The 13,698-nt window shown below is 39.7% G+C and overlaps 2 protein-coding genes across 3 annotated transcripts in view; both read right to left on the bottom strand.

Annotated features, from left to right (window-relative positions):
• The window catches only part of cdkal1 (CDK5 regulatory subunit associated protein 1-like 1), a 244,305-nt gene extending 244,061 nt beyond the window's left edge, over positions 1–244 (bottom strand). The window contains exon 1 of the mRNA XM_042423928.1: positions 78–244. The gene's annotated coding sequence lies outside the window, so the exon portion shown is untranslated. The remainder of the gene's footprint in view (positions 1–77) is intronic.
• A 3,810-nt stretch (positions 245–4,054) lies between these two features.
• LOC121906010 (transcription factor E2F3-like) lies at positions 4,055–13,484 on the bottom strand. Of its 2 annotated transcripts, none has more exons than XM_042424652.1 (8): positions 12,927–13,484; positions 10,569–10,689; positions 8,809–8,939; positions 8,538–8,626; positions 7,177–7,335; positions 6,668–6,782; positions 6,267–6,408; positions 4,055–4,954 (listed from the first exon to the last, which is right to left on the bottom strand). In XM_042424652.1, exons 1-8 carry the CDS (start codon positions 13,206–13,208, stop codon positions 4,662–4,664), a joined length of 1,332 nt encoding a protein of 443 aa, XP_042280586.1. In that variant the 5' UTR covers positions 13,209–13,484; the 3' UTR covers positions 4,055–4,661. The 2 variants fall into 2 exon arrangements, with proteins under 2 accessions (XP_042280586.1, XP_042280588.1); XM_042424654.1 differs by lacking the exon at positions 12,927–13,484 and adding an exon at positions 12,601–12,901.
• Between the last annotated feature and the right edge of the window lie 214 nt (positions 13,485–13,698).

Here is a 13,698-nt window from a genome sequence, read left to right as displayed (position 1 = left end):
AAAGCTAGCTAGCTCCTACCCACGTGTCCCTTATTTTGGACAGACAGACCACAAAACACGCTGCATGCATCCCTTACCTGAGTCGCAATATGGTTATTAAATCAGTTGGATACGTATTCCAAGGAAAGGATGTATTAGAAAAGGTAAAAACCAGGATTTACACCATCAAAACATAGTTGTCACAACTCTCAGACCGCCATACTTGTGTTGCTACGGAAAGTAAAGAGGGACAAACTCGACACGTGCGTATTTGGGGAGTGCATAATGCACGTGGATGTATAAGATCTTATAATTTATCCATGATATGCATAATGACCATGTAGATTTGAGCCGTGTTTACATACGTAATTGGCCACATTGAGTTATAAATGGATAATTCAACCTGATTTTTTTCTCAGTTTAATTATACTTTTAGTCATTTTATTAGGCTTTCAGCAGAACCGGTCAATGTTCTGAAACTCTTATTTTTCTCTGTACTTACTTCCCACAACAGTGCAAGAAAGTACTCCCTTAAGACAAATGATAAATAACATTTTTATCTCATTTATATTGCCTTTATTCAAATTTCCAATTACAAATGCCCAAAGTACAAAAAGACAAATCCATTTACCCACCCCCCCACCCCCCAAAAAAACAAAAACAACTCAAATTCCTCATTTAACAGATGTTAAAGGAACAACTTATATAACAGAATAACACACGTCAAAAACATCAAATTAGTTTACTTTAAACATTCAACAGCACACCAATACTTTCACCCATGTGTTCAAATTGCAAAAGAAAGTAATGTGACATTACAGCTCTTTTTTTTTTAAGTTATTAGTGGAAGCAGGCAGCAATATCATAATTTTACAGTCAATTCTTTCCTATCAAATACTTTACTCTTCACATAACCGTTACAGAATATTCACGGATCAATATATTGTATTTGGTAACAGCTTAAGAATAACCGTTGGAAAATAGCAGGTATTACAATGCTGTTTCAATCTTTACTATAATTAACACCACCATTAGCCTAATGATGATTTTCTGTAAGGTCTAATCACACACCACATATTAGAAATCTAGGAGCTGTAGATTTAAGAGTCACCCATAAACACATTTTCAGACTCACTGGCAATGACACTAGCTTTAGCAGTGCATTAAAATTGTCAACATTCCATTGGAAACCCATGGAAAGGTACAATCTTTCCAAAAATCACGTTTCCATCACGCAAGAGTGGATAAAATATTGTGACCAGATTCTGGTCGCTTGAAATAGATGGAGGAAAAAATTATTATTTGTGTAACTGGTCCTAGAAAATAACACAACTGTTAGTGAACCAAACAGGGGGAAAATTGAGTTTGACTTTTCCATATACATATAAAATGCAGAGATATAAATATAGCTATAGGAGACATGTCTTCTGTAAATCACAACATTTCTGTAGATTTAAGTTAAATTTCATTCACTTATGATAGTGGTACTAATTAAACTAAGTTATGCTAACTAAGAAACAGCATATTCTCCTTGACTGAATGGGTGAGGTTCAGCTTAACAGTTGGGTTTTGATTTGTTTTAACAGGCCTCCACTCCATCAAAGCAAAAGTGGCAGAAATGCAACACAAGAAAAGAAAATCTGACTCATTCACATCATTCGAAAAATAAAACGGACACACAGTGTCACAGAAGCAAAGCTACACACTTCAGCAGTGGACACAAGTCACTGATCCTGGTCCAGTGGTGTCTATAGACATAGCCATGTCTCCTAATGACCAGTAAAGGGCAGATCGGCTCACTGTGAATGAATGACTGCATGCATGCATTATCAATTGCTCCTAGTTTTCAGGTCAAAGAGATGCTCTGCATTTTATGAAAAGATTTAAAAAAAAAAAAAAAAAAAAAACACTGAATAACTAAATAACTTATGGAAAATATCCCCCCCTCCCAAAAAAAATCTGAGAAAATATTGCAATACATTTGTCCACTTTCCTACCCATCAAATGTGCACCCCAATATTCAAATTTTAGATGTGACAGCATGAGACTGCTTTAAGAGCAAAGGCATTCTTATTCTTACATTAGGGTATAGGAGTGGATTCTCGCACACATCAAAAGTCAAAAGTGCGATGCAATATCCAACATCACTGCTAAATGATACAAAGGTAATTTCCATGACAAGGAAAGGGAATTCAAAGACTCATACACACTATGGCATTTACCTCTATGCCCTACTACTATTGTCAAACATTAAGTGAGAGGTAGCCTACAGTACCTTGTGCACTGAAAAATTTAGAAAACTGTACATCAATTTACACACGGCAGGCTTACTCTTTAGCAAGCTTGATCTTTGACATAACTCACACATGCTGCACACACAATTACTCAAGCGCACATCAATCAGGTTTGGGGAAAAAGTTAACACTAACAGCAGCAATATAACCTGCGGCCGCAGGTTTCTATAGTTTAAAAGCCGGGGTTTCAGACAACATGTTTGGGTTTTGTTTATATGAGAGGTTTAATCAAACCCAAGAGGCCATTAAGAAGTGGACAGCAATGGTATTCCAAATACCTTCAGACAATAAAAGTTAACAAAGTACTCTGGATTGCTTTTCTTGATTTATCAGTGTTTCTTGTCTAGGACCACTGAATATTCACATTTCCAAGGCCTAGTGTGAAACAAGCTCGGTTGCACTGAATTTGTTCAAATTACAAAACAGGTATATTTGTAATTCTTTCCTTCTTTAAATATCCAGGTTATGGAAGGAAAAAGCCCTTCAATTAGTGGCTATCTGGCCCCTTCTTCTTAATGTGACAGTGATATTATTAGTCATTTCTACAGTATTAAAATCCATTAAAAGTCATTACTTATTAAACCTAAAAAATGTATACTCATCTAAACTGTCTCATGCGCTGCCTTTCAGAAAACACCAAGTGGGTAATGTGCATCGAGAAGTGGTTCAAAGTCAAATTATTCTGATTAGCTTAAACCATGGTGTCATTTCACAGCACAGTCTAACGGAGGGGGCATACGGGGAAGTTTGGTTATGGCAGCTTCTGCTGATGCAGATGGAAGGGACAGGTTAAAAAAAAAAAAAAAAAAAAAAAAAGCAACAAGAAAGCACAAGTTTGGGTCCTGAATTCACAAAGTATCGATAGGAGTATGTGTTAGAGATGATAATCAAGTTTGCACATCATGTGTGATAACAGGCCAGATTTATACAGGTATACGAAGCGTTTTTGCTTAATCTAACATTATCCAGATGTGATGGCTTTTCTGGGCTGAGTTAGCGACATAAACATTTCTGGGTGATGTAAAGGTAGGCATCACATTTTCTATTCCCATGTTGCATTGTAAACATTTACTAAATGTACAAAATATAAGGTTGCCCTCTTGATCAGTAGTCAAAAGACTGATCATGTTAACAGGTAACGAAAATCCCTTATTAATTTTACCTGGGGGATGACCTGAAAGTGGGTCTAACCAATTATTTGACATATGGCATCAATATTTTGTACACAAGTGTCTACCTGTCTTCTTTTAGAGGATTTAGAGTACACTGCCATTTTACAGGTTACTTTAAATTGAATAATTAAGTCATGTGCACTCCAAAACTTTCTATTTCCATGCAACTCCCAATACATTTACATAGTGCTTAAATGTACAAAACACTTGTACTCTTAGCAACTTCATGAATATAAGCCCAAATACACAATAGTGAAACCTGACAAGAGTCTGAGCGGGCACAGAGACAAGCGACCGAAGCCTCAGCCGGCCTAACCTTCAGATAACAACTGTAGTCATGAATTCTGTGTACCAAAATTGGCCTGTTTTCTTTTTTTTTATATTCCTTTTCATTTCTAAAATGTTCTACATTTGCACACAAAAAAATGCCTACTTAACAGTCAGCAGTGTAACCTTCAATCACAGATCATTGGTGTAATAGAATGCAATCAGTAAAAATTCTTCTGCCCCTTCAACACTTGGCATTAACACATCTTAATCTCTAGAATAGGTCTAAAGGAGGGTTACCGGGATAAGCTTGAACACCTGACATGAAAACGCATCACTGGGTATACAGAGAGGCATCATTGTCTCGCTAAAACATGGATTTACAGACCTGTCAAATGAGTCACAGCATCCTTTAAAGACTGAGGATGGTTTTGGGTGATCATATCATCAGTGCATCTACACTTGGATTTTATAAACTCAAACCCGACCCAATTACCTATGATGTGTGTTAATGCCAGGTGGTGTCAGGGGGTCTTCTGTCTTTGTTGGTCTCTCTGTAAAATGACGTGAACCTTGCGTCATACAGAAAGATAGATAGCCTTTCCCTCTACTTTTATTCTTAACCAAAGAGACAACATGGGCTTTCAGATGTTCCATGTCCCCCACCCCTCAGCTACACTGGAGGCCTTACAAGAGCCTGAGACAAAGAGTAATGGATATGTCTTCACACTGACCAGTCACGTCTTGGTGTGAAATCATGCAAGGCCATTTATCTCTGACGCCATGAAAGAACATGGCATTTAGTCCCTCTGGGACTGAAAAAGCCCTCAATATTTATTTTCCATCTATTTAGAATTGGCTTAGACTAACTACAAAGCCACAGGCATCAAAACTCACTGATTCTTCATCTCACTCCCATGCACTTAGTGTGAATTCCTATTAGCTATCGCTAGCTGCACAGGAGATCATCCAGGCCAAAAGAGGGTATCTTATCAAAGTCACAGGCGTCAAACAAGTCGCTGATTCCCTGGTCATCTCCCAAACCTAAAAGGTAGTCATCTTGGTCCAGAAGAGGAGGCCCAAGGTTTAAGAAAGGCCCCAGGGATGAAGGGATCTGATCTTCTGTTTGCTGGAGAAGACTGGTGTAAGGGGACGAGATGGGGGAAAGAGTAGTGACGGAGACAGCTGAGGAGGAGGGTGGAGGCAGGGAGGGGCTGGAAGATGTGGTCGTGCAGCTGGAATCTGTGGAAGAAAAGTGAGTCAACCAGTTACTCCAGTTACTTAAGGAATCCATTGGTATCAACCATGTCATGCTAAGTAACGCTCCAAAGTTAGGCTAAAGTTTGTCGAGGGGAAGAACTGGCATGGCCTGTTTTAAAGGGGTCCCTTGACCTCTCACCTCAAGAAATCTGAAAGAAAATGGGTTGTATGGTTACCCACAAGTCTCCCCTTTACAGACATACCCACTTTATGCTAATCCCAAGCAGTTTTGAGCAAAAACCATGCAGTTTTTTGCATGTAGTATAAATATGTTATTTTCGCCTATTCTGAAAATAGTGTATTTGAATATTTCTGCATACTGGGGTCCCTAAACAGTCTTGGAAATGCATAAATTTGGTATGACTGGAAGGCTGGGACTCCTGTGGCTTCAATGAGCCCAGTTGTATTCATGTGTGATGATGTTAGTCCCCATAGTAGCCATTTCATTGTAAGGAGATCATTTTTTTGAAACTTGACCTCAGTGTATAAAATGACCTATTGTGACTTCAAGGATAATCACAGCCTCATGAAACTTTACAAACACAAATTAGAGACCTAGAGCATTCAGGGGATGTATGACTTTGACAAATGTCAAAAGTTTTTGATACCAAATCACAGCATGATTTTTTCTATGGTGTTCCTCATGAGGTTGATGTTTAAGACATTAAAGCAAATTTTTCAGTTCAGGGAGGGTGGATGCCAAACAAAGCTGAGTCCTGAGCCAATACCAATTTAGCTAAACCTTGCTGACTTGACTGATATTTTCTACATTGTCCATCTTAGTTAAGACCAAATGCCCATCAAGGAGGCTGTGGTTTTCCTTCACTTCACTGAACACCATAGGAAACACTATGCTACATCTAGTCTATATCATATAACATATCTATTGTTTGCTAATTTTAAATATTAAGTTGAATTAAGAGTCTAAAAAGGCTCTAGTATGTGACATCAAAAGGTGTCACAACAGCTGGCTGCAGGATCTCTCCTTGTGTATTTTAGCAACACAAGATATTCTGCATATGCATACCAGACCTTCTGTTCCAAAGTTATATGGAAGAGGCTTCACACTTCTTCAGCAGCAAGAAATTACCCTAGATATGCTTCAAAAATATACAGTATGTCAGCGCAATTTGAAATCTCTGGGTTCAAATTAAAGGCTCAAAACATGCTTGGTGTGAGCGCCACCTAAACACTCACAAATGTCCACCTAAGGCATTATATGAAGATACAACAGTCTCTTTACAACATGCTGAGCATCAACACCGCTGTACTCTCACACCCATCTCAAACAAACCTTGAAGGACTTTGAGGAAAGGTGAGTTCCCATTAATGTCCATGTTGCCGTTTTTCACAGGACTCCTGGGGTCATTCTCCTCATCTGAGCACAGCAGGACTTCTATAGGACCTTTGGTGCTGGTCAGATGAATGGACAAACTCTGAAGACAGGAAGAAAGAAGTCAAAATCACAACACTGACAGGACTGCTCTTTATCAGATGGATGGACAGACTGATTAAAGTCAACTCTGGATGTGGAGTTACAATCAATACTAACCTCATCTGTGTAAAACCTGAAAATTTCCCCAAATGTACAGCTGTTCTCTAACCAAAATACATGTCATATGTGATGGCAAGTGAGGAAGCAGAAGTTTCATCACGACAACAACAAATCCAGTCCGTGCATGAACACACGCGTACCTCATCAGGGTCTGGTACTTCTAGTTTGGTGTCTGTAGGTGCTTTGATGACAATGACAGTATGGTCTCTAAGGTTTCCCGCCTGTTTGATGTCTTGGTACGTTACGTAGGCATATGTGGAGACGAACAGGTCAAAGAAATAACTCTGCATCCAAAGTCAGAACAGTACATGTTAATACTAAACATACAAATATGCAAGACTAAAAATGCTCACTGTGTGATGACAAACCTCCACACTGCTGGTTATTAATATTGTAAGCTCTAAAAAACAAAGATGTGCTTTAGGTGACAAAGTGAAAAAGATGAGACAGTTTGTTAGAAATCTCAACAGTCATAGTCAGTGTTTTCTATATGCAGAGGTGGAAGATGAAGCCTGGTTCATCTGTTTAGGATCTAGTATATTCTTCAAATGCTATGAAAAAAAAAAATCAGAGGTCAGAATATCACTGTAGATACATCCCTGTTGCCTCATTTTCCATTCACTGCCCAGGAATAACCATATAAGGATATTTTTGATTGCTTTGCAACTCGCTCATATGTCTCATGTCCAGGCTGCATCTCTGGATGAGTTGTTCAAGCCTCTGCTCTTCTTCGGCCAGTGCAGAAACTTCTGCTGTCAGTCTTTGTCTCTGGCTCAGTGCCCCCTCGACCTCCAACAGGCTGCAGCCCCTGTGAGTGAGAGAAGGGTGAATTAAAACAGATTTAGTACCGGCTCGGGCTCTCCTCTAGCAGCTATTGTATTGTCTCATACTCATGGTTTCAAATATTCGGTACGATATTTTTCAACAACGAAGCCATTTGTGGTAGAAGTCAGGATATGTTTCAATACTCGTGTGATACCTTTCCTGCGAGGATGATAGTATTATTTTTAAAGTGTGGGATCGTATTTGATGTCAATTGTATGACAGAAAATGTATTTGTAAAAATATTCCTAGATTTGCCTTGCAACCTAAAATTAGCTTCCACAAATTACTACGATGAAGAAACAGAGTACAGAAAATATTTGGGTTGTTAAATGGCTTTCCTCACAGTCATTTAATACAAGATTAACACAACGAATGGTCTGAGGACATTTCCAAGTTAAGGGACTGATATGGCTTGTCAGCAACATCTAAACTAAGGCCAACCACGTAATACCTATGAAAGGGAAAAATCAACACTGGGCCCTAACCAAAAGAAAACAGATACAGTTTAACCAAAAACACAGCAGAAAAAAATGTTCAGAGCTCATCAATTTCAATACATTCATATACCTAAACTGGTAAGCACAGGTACTTAAGGCCTTTCCCTAAACTGCATGTGCGCTTAGTGATCACTGAACAAATGAGGGTATAATTAAAACAGTCAGGTATCCTCATACTTTGATGTGGCAATAGGTTGCATGCAACCACCTGCCTTCCTTTCAAAGAACACTCTGAATCCTTTTACGGGCCAAAACCATTCGTAACACTTGTACATCAGTCCAAAATAAACCTGCACAGATTTCCTGGGGCTTTTAAAAGCTTCACACTGCAAAAGTAATACATACACACAACTCGGCTCAGTTAATGTTATCTTGGCAGAAATTAGGTTTCCTCGTTTGTACAGTACTTTGATCAAACTATCAGTATTCTGATAGTTATAGCTTTTAGAAACGGAAGCACAGCATTGGGCAAGAGAAAGGGAGGGAAGGTCAGGAGAAAGAGGAAAATAGAGAAAAGATGAAGGATCGAGAAATGAAGGAACCCAGAAAACTCTAATAAGAGAGGACAGATCTTTCTTATAAGCTGCCAGAGTGTGAATTTTAGGTGGTGTTTTGGTCCACAGGTGAGACAACATGTACTCTTAAGAAGATGAAACCATGTGTTGAGTGAGAGAGAATGACGACTTACATCCACTGAATGTTGTTCTTTGATTTCTTCTTGATGAGGTGAATGCCCTCTAGTACATTAGTGATATCATACAGCCGTCTTTTCTGTACCTGAATGTAGAGGACATGAAGAGTCTTTGTGAGTTACATATTTAGTGGCAGGTTTAACTGTAAATCACCACTCACTACATCAACCACAGAAAAAAAAATAAATAAATCAATCCTTGCCACCACATGTTTTCAATGTACCCTATAAATCTTCTCAGTCATTATCAGCTTGGATATGACATTACCTGCAAGGTTTCCGCGGCGAGATTGAGGTCCAAAACTCCATCAGAGGACTGAGCGAGGAGGTCAACAAACTTCTTAGTTAACAGGCCCAGGGAGGTGTCGTACCGCGTCTTCTCTGGTGGAGACTTGGGTGCTATGGTAGAGGAGGAAAAGAGAAATAAAGGTATAGGACAACATATATCAGTATTATACTTGACACTGAATTTTAGCAAGGAAGTTAAGACACAGAAGTTCCTAACAACATTTTTACTTGGGAACAGGAGGCCAAGCAAAACATGGGTTTATAAGTAACGTGTAAGAGTTAACCCAACCACGGCATTCTCATACTCACTTGGATATCAAAAAGCAAGATATTCTGCAGCAGCAGATGTGTCATAAGAAATGAATAGCAATACAATCTAAACTAAATGTAAAACAAACAGCCTACAATAAATCTTCCTTTATTAAGCCTCTCATTTTCAGTTTTGTGTTGTAACTTTGTCAGAAAAGGGTAAATTCAATTCTATGGTCATTTTGGGAGACTTATATCTGTAGTGTTGTACTATTAGACTGTATTATGAGTTTTAATAGCTGAAGAAAATTGCAATGTTTGGGAAGACAAAGGGGTTTTCCAGTCGGAAAATGTTAGAGGCCAAGTTCTTATCAATGAGGATGTGTGAATCATGAGGTGCGGTCGACCACAACAACGCTGTGGGTCAAGCACGGGGTTATCGTTAATCACCAGCCACTTTAATAATCACCAACTGGACATATTTTTTTTCATAAAGCGTCAAGTTGAAGTTAGTTATTTACCAGTTGGACTTTTTTTTTAATCCATACCTCTCGATAGCATCAGTTCCTCTCATGAGAGGGTTATTTTAGAGAAGAGTACGAGGCAACACCACAGACCCTGTTTTCCCTCCAAAACATTATGTGGCTGAAATCAACATGATCACATAGTTACAGTATAGAGCTTTATAAGCACAACAATTGATAAACACATTTTTACTTTTTTGAATTTGATCCAGTACTATTGTACTTCTGTAAACTCTGCAGGAGCGACATGCAGAGAGTAAAAAGACAATCAAGGGACACCTGTGGGAACATCATAATTTGAATTTTGTGTTGGACACAGCTAAGAAGAATAATCCAATTGTTTTCATGTTTTTCCTTATGTGCGCTTTGCATTTCACCTCCACTACCCCATTTCTTAAGGGACACCGTGAAAACTACTATTCAGTAAAATTCACTTAGAACTGTTATATTTTAGGGGCGGACACGTCAATTAGACACCAAACCTGCCTCATTTTGTACTCACGACTTTGGCAGCTAAACGTATTTAAGTTCATTTTAAAACTACTGCTGTATCTAAAAAAAAAAAAAAAAAAGAAATTACAGGGCCTTCCTCAAGATACAAATGTTGATCCAACTATCGAGAGGTCCACAGTGATAATTTAAATTGATGAACTTGCGTGCTATGTTTTAATGAAGAGAAGAAGAAATAAAGGAAGTACTTTTGAGATGATTGATTTTCAAGAACGTTTAAGGCCTATTATTTTGACACAAACTGTGAAAGGACACATAGTCGACTTCCTAAAGGTGAGCGTCACACCGTCCAACACGTTCAGCCCAACTGTGTACAGTTATCAGAATAACTGTACACAGTAGCTGCATCTAGACTGTTCGTGCGAATGAAACTTGGCGTGAACCATCTCCAACACATGGATTCTGTATAATTTTGAGTTGCATGTGCAAACAAGGTGTAAATCCTTCTGCTTCTTACTTCTGGGTGTCTTTAGCCGTGCCCCATTGGCGACCGCAGTCCCTCCTCTGCCTCTTGGAGTCCTGGCTGGTTCTGACTGGTACTGGTGGTCTGAATCATCTAGTGCTAACCGCCTTTTTGCCTAAAAGGGGAACAAAAAAATGACTGTTAACAACAAATATGTGTATTTTGGTTGCTTTTGCAGGACCAAAAGCAGTCACGCTCGACATCACCTCACAAGCAGCGATGCGTGATGCTAAATGCATCATTGTTCTAATCTTCTCCAGTGCTTCTAAGGCATAAGTATGATTTAAAAAAGGTGAATAGAAATAAAATAAAATGTTTCAAAAAATAATAATGAAAAGGTTTATAAATTGTTTGATACTCTGCACTTGCACATTGCCATTGTTAGGTTCCTTTTGATCATTCAATCTGTGAGGACGCTCTTCCTCTGCAGTTGTTAGATTTCACTTTTGACAAGCATACCATATTAAACATTTCTGAAGGACAGTCATAAAATCTTTCAAGAGACAGGATGTTTTTCATCAAGTTTCCAAAGTATCATGGAGAAGTTGTGTCAGCGTAGTACGTCGTCAGGCAGCTGATGATGTGGCGCAAAACCAGTGGTTATGATTTCTTCTTTTCTGAATTGATTGGCCAAGACAAACCAACATTGCTTCAGGGTGAGTCACACCTATGGGTTTGATCCCACTGCAGCACAGTAATGCCAAAGAAACCAATACAAGTATACTTACAATGACCACATGGCCGCATAACCCACCTACACACTTCAAATGTTGCTTAAAGGAGATCCCAAACTGCTGTCCAAGAATGTAAAAACTTATTTTTCTGGAACCTATTCACACAATCAAATTGAAGTAATGTTTTTGCATTCATCTTACCATTGAAATTACAGTCTGCCTATGTCTAACCTATCACAATCCATTTCTGGGCAAGATATGTTTATTATCAGTATGTCCACACGATTTTGCCACACTCAAGTCCATTCAGGCTATGTGCTCAACATCCCTGATACTTTATACTGCAAATGTAGAACTGTTTGACCATATCTGAAAACATTTTTCCATGGAAAACCTAAATACATTTGCAATCATGAGCCTAAACTGCCATTTGAGTTGTCATCACTGTTCCATGGGATAGTGGCTTAGTAAATAAGTCTCTTCAACCAAGGAATCCCTAAACTTATGTGTTGAGAAGAACCCACCCAGTTTTAGTGTCTTTGAGCAACACACCAGTCCCAGGGTGCTGGTCTGCTGCATTTCCCTCTGAACCCAATGTTAAGGAAGAAGTCCATTTTCCCCCCAGGAAATGTAAAGTACTTTAATCATAGGTAGACCCATCCTCAATACTTTATCTTATTAAATCTAGCCCCAGTCTGAGAAGGAATAATATGCCCTCTGTTGACAGTCAAAATGTCAGCCATTTTATATCAGCCAGCAGCTCCCCTCACCTCCTGCCTGGTCATGGCTTACAGCCTGAGATACACAGACTGGTTTAATTCATGAAAGATGAATAGCCAATAACAAACCAACACCCTCTGACGACTGCTGAAACTATTTTGTGTGGTTTGTGCAGGTAGAGAACAGGAAATGTGCAAATCAGCACTAATGCAACAAACTCGAGTTTCACTTTACTTGGCATGAAAGGCACCATAATGTTACACTTTATTCACATCAGAAGAGACACATACACTTGTGCAAAATTGAGGTCAAGGCCGACAACGTGTAATGATGTCCTCTTAATAATCAATACTGCTGCTAGCCTTGAAAGCTAACTCATAGATTTCCAAGCTTCATCCAAGTTGGCTTTGCATCTTAAAGAGACGACTTGAATCTCCCGAGTAGTTTCAAAACTGAAGTGAAGCTTTAGCCATGTATTAGCCCTTGTCCTTGCAAGTTTAGCCAGTCGATTCTTGATAGAAAGCTAAGACTGGGCTAACTAAGAGCCAAGCAGCCCAACAATCCCCCCCAACCCCCAAATTAAGACACCAACAGCAGCCACTAGGCCACCGCTAACGTTACTCATCTCTTACCAATATTTCCATCTGGCTCCAAGGGTGAAGCGAACTCAAAAGCACCATGAACTTAGCCGAGCAAGCTATTATGTGACAGCTCTACGTTTCTGTAAATGCCAAAACTAATTTAAACTCGCCGTTTGCTTCCCAAGCAGCCTACAAACCACTTAACCGACCCACTTGGGTAACTCAGCTAGCGGTAGTTAGTTAGCCACCTCGCTAAGCAGCTAACGTTAGCTGCCCGAACAACAAGCTCGGCTAGCCTAGCAGGCTAACATTTTGTCGTGTTTGTGGCTAGTTGTAGCAAGCCAAATGTGTTGAAACGAGCTGTAAAATGAGATTACCGGCGGTCTTCCTAAAGCGGGTCGTTGTCCTGCTCCGTTTGCTGCAGCCTGTTGTGGAGTTGTGTAAATGTTGTTTATCTGAGGCTCGGATAAACACACATTTGATGTCTGTGTAACGTTGCAAGGCGGTGGGGTGGTTATTATTTGGATATAGGTAGCGTTGGATTGACCGGGGTTTAAACGATCCGAGAGAGTTGTCAAAATGATATTATTGTCCAGAGGAGAGCCCCCAACCCCCGCTAAAATCACTTTGTCCGGAGCCGAGGAGATCCCTCTTCTCATCTTGCGTTTTCGGGGTAACCCCTTTCTTGTCTCTGTACTTTCAAGCCGATCTGGCTGCTAATCCACCGCAATAGTTACAAAAATAATCAGACCGAAGTGAAGATGAGAGTCTGATTCATCGACTTTCGTAAAGTATTTTTCCTTATGATAGTGCATTTAGGCAGATGCAACGGATTAAAAAGTAGCGCAACTCTCGTTTCCCCAGTCTAGAAATGGCTTCAGGAAACGGCCTGATGAATGAAGGGATACGGTTTACGCGCTCAAGAGCCCTCCCGCGAAACTCAGATTTCCCGGGAAATTTTCAAACGGAATTTACATGCCAGACGCTATTGGTCGTTGAGATAACAGTCCCCGCCCGTATTGCTGCGGCATTGGCCAATGACAGCTCGGGATTTAGTGCGCCACGTGTTCATTGGCAGTTGTAAACAGGCGACGTCACCTGTCACGCCTTGTGTGTTCCTCAGCAGGGCGCTAGGTGGCGAGAGTGACC

The sequence above is a fragment of the Thunnus maccoyii genome, chromosome 10, assembly GCF_910596095.1.
Source record: "Thunnus maccoyii chromosome 10, fThuMac1.1, whole genome shotgun sequence".
Lineage (NCBI taxonomy): Eukaryota > Metazoa > Chordata > Actinopteri > Scombriformes > Scombridae > Thunnus > Thunnus maccoyii.
The sequence above is the reverse complement of the archived record's forward strand: the minus strand, read 5'-3'. Positions and strand labels throughout refer to the sequence as shown.

Bases quoted from the DNA above. Each gene is read 5' to 3' on its own strand.
- LOC121906010 (XM_042424652.1), bottom strand. From the start codon at position 13,208: ATGAGAAGAGGGATCTCCTCGGCTCCGGACAAAGTGATTTTAGCGGGG. The intron at 10,690-12,926 runs GTAATCTCATTT...TTCCCCTTTTAG, and splicing joins CCGCTTTAGGAAGACCGCCG to GCAAAAAGGCGGTTAGCACT. The intron at 6,783-7,176 runs ATATCCTTATAT...GTTCGTCTCCAC, and splicing joins GAGTTGCAAAGCAATCAAAA to ATATGCCTACGTAACGTACC.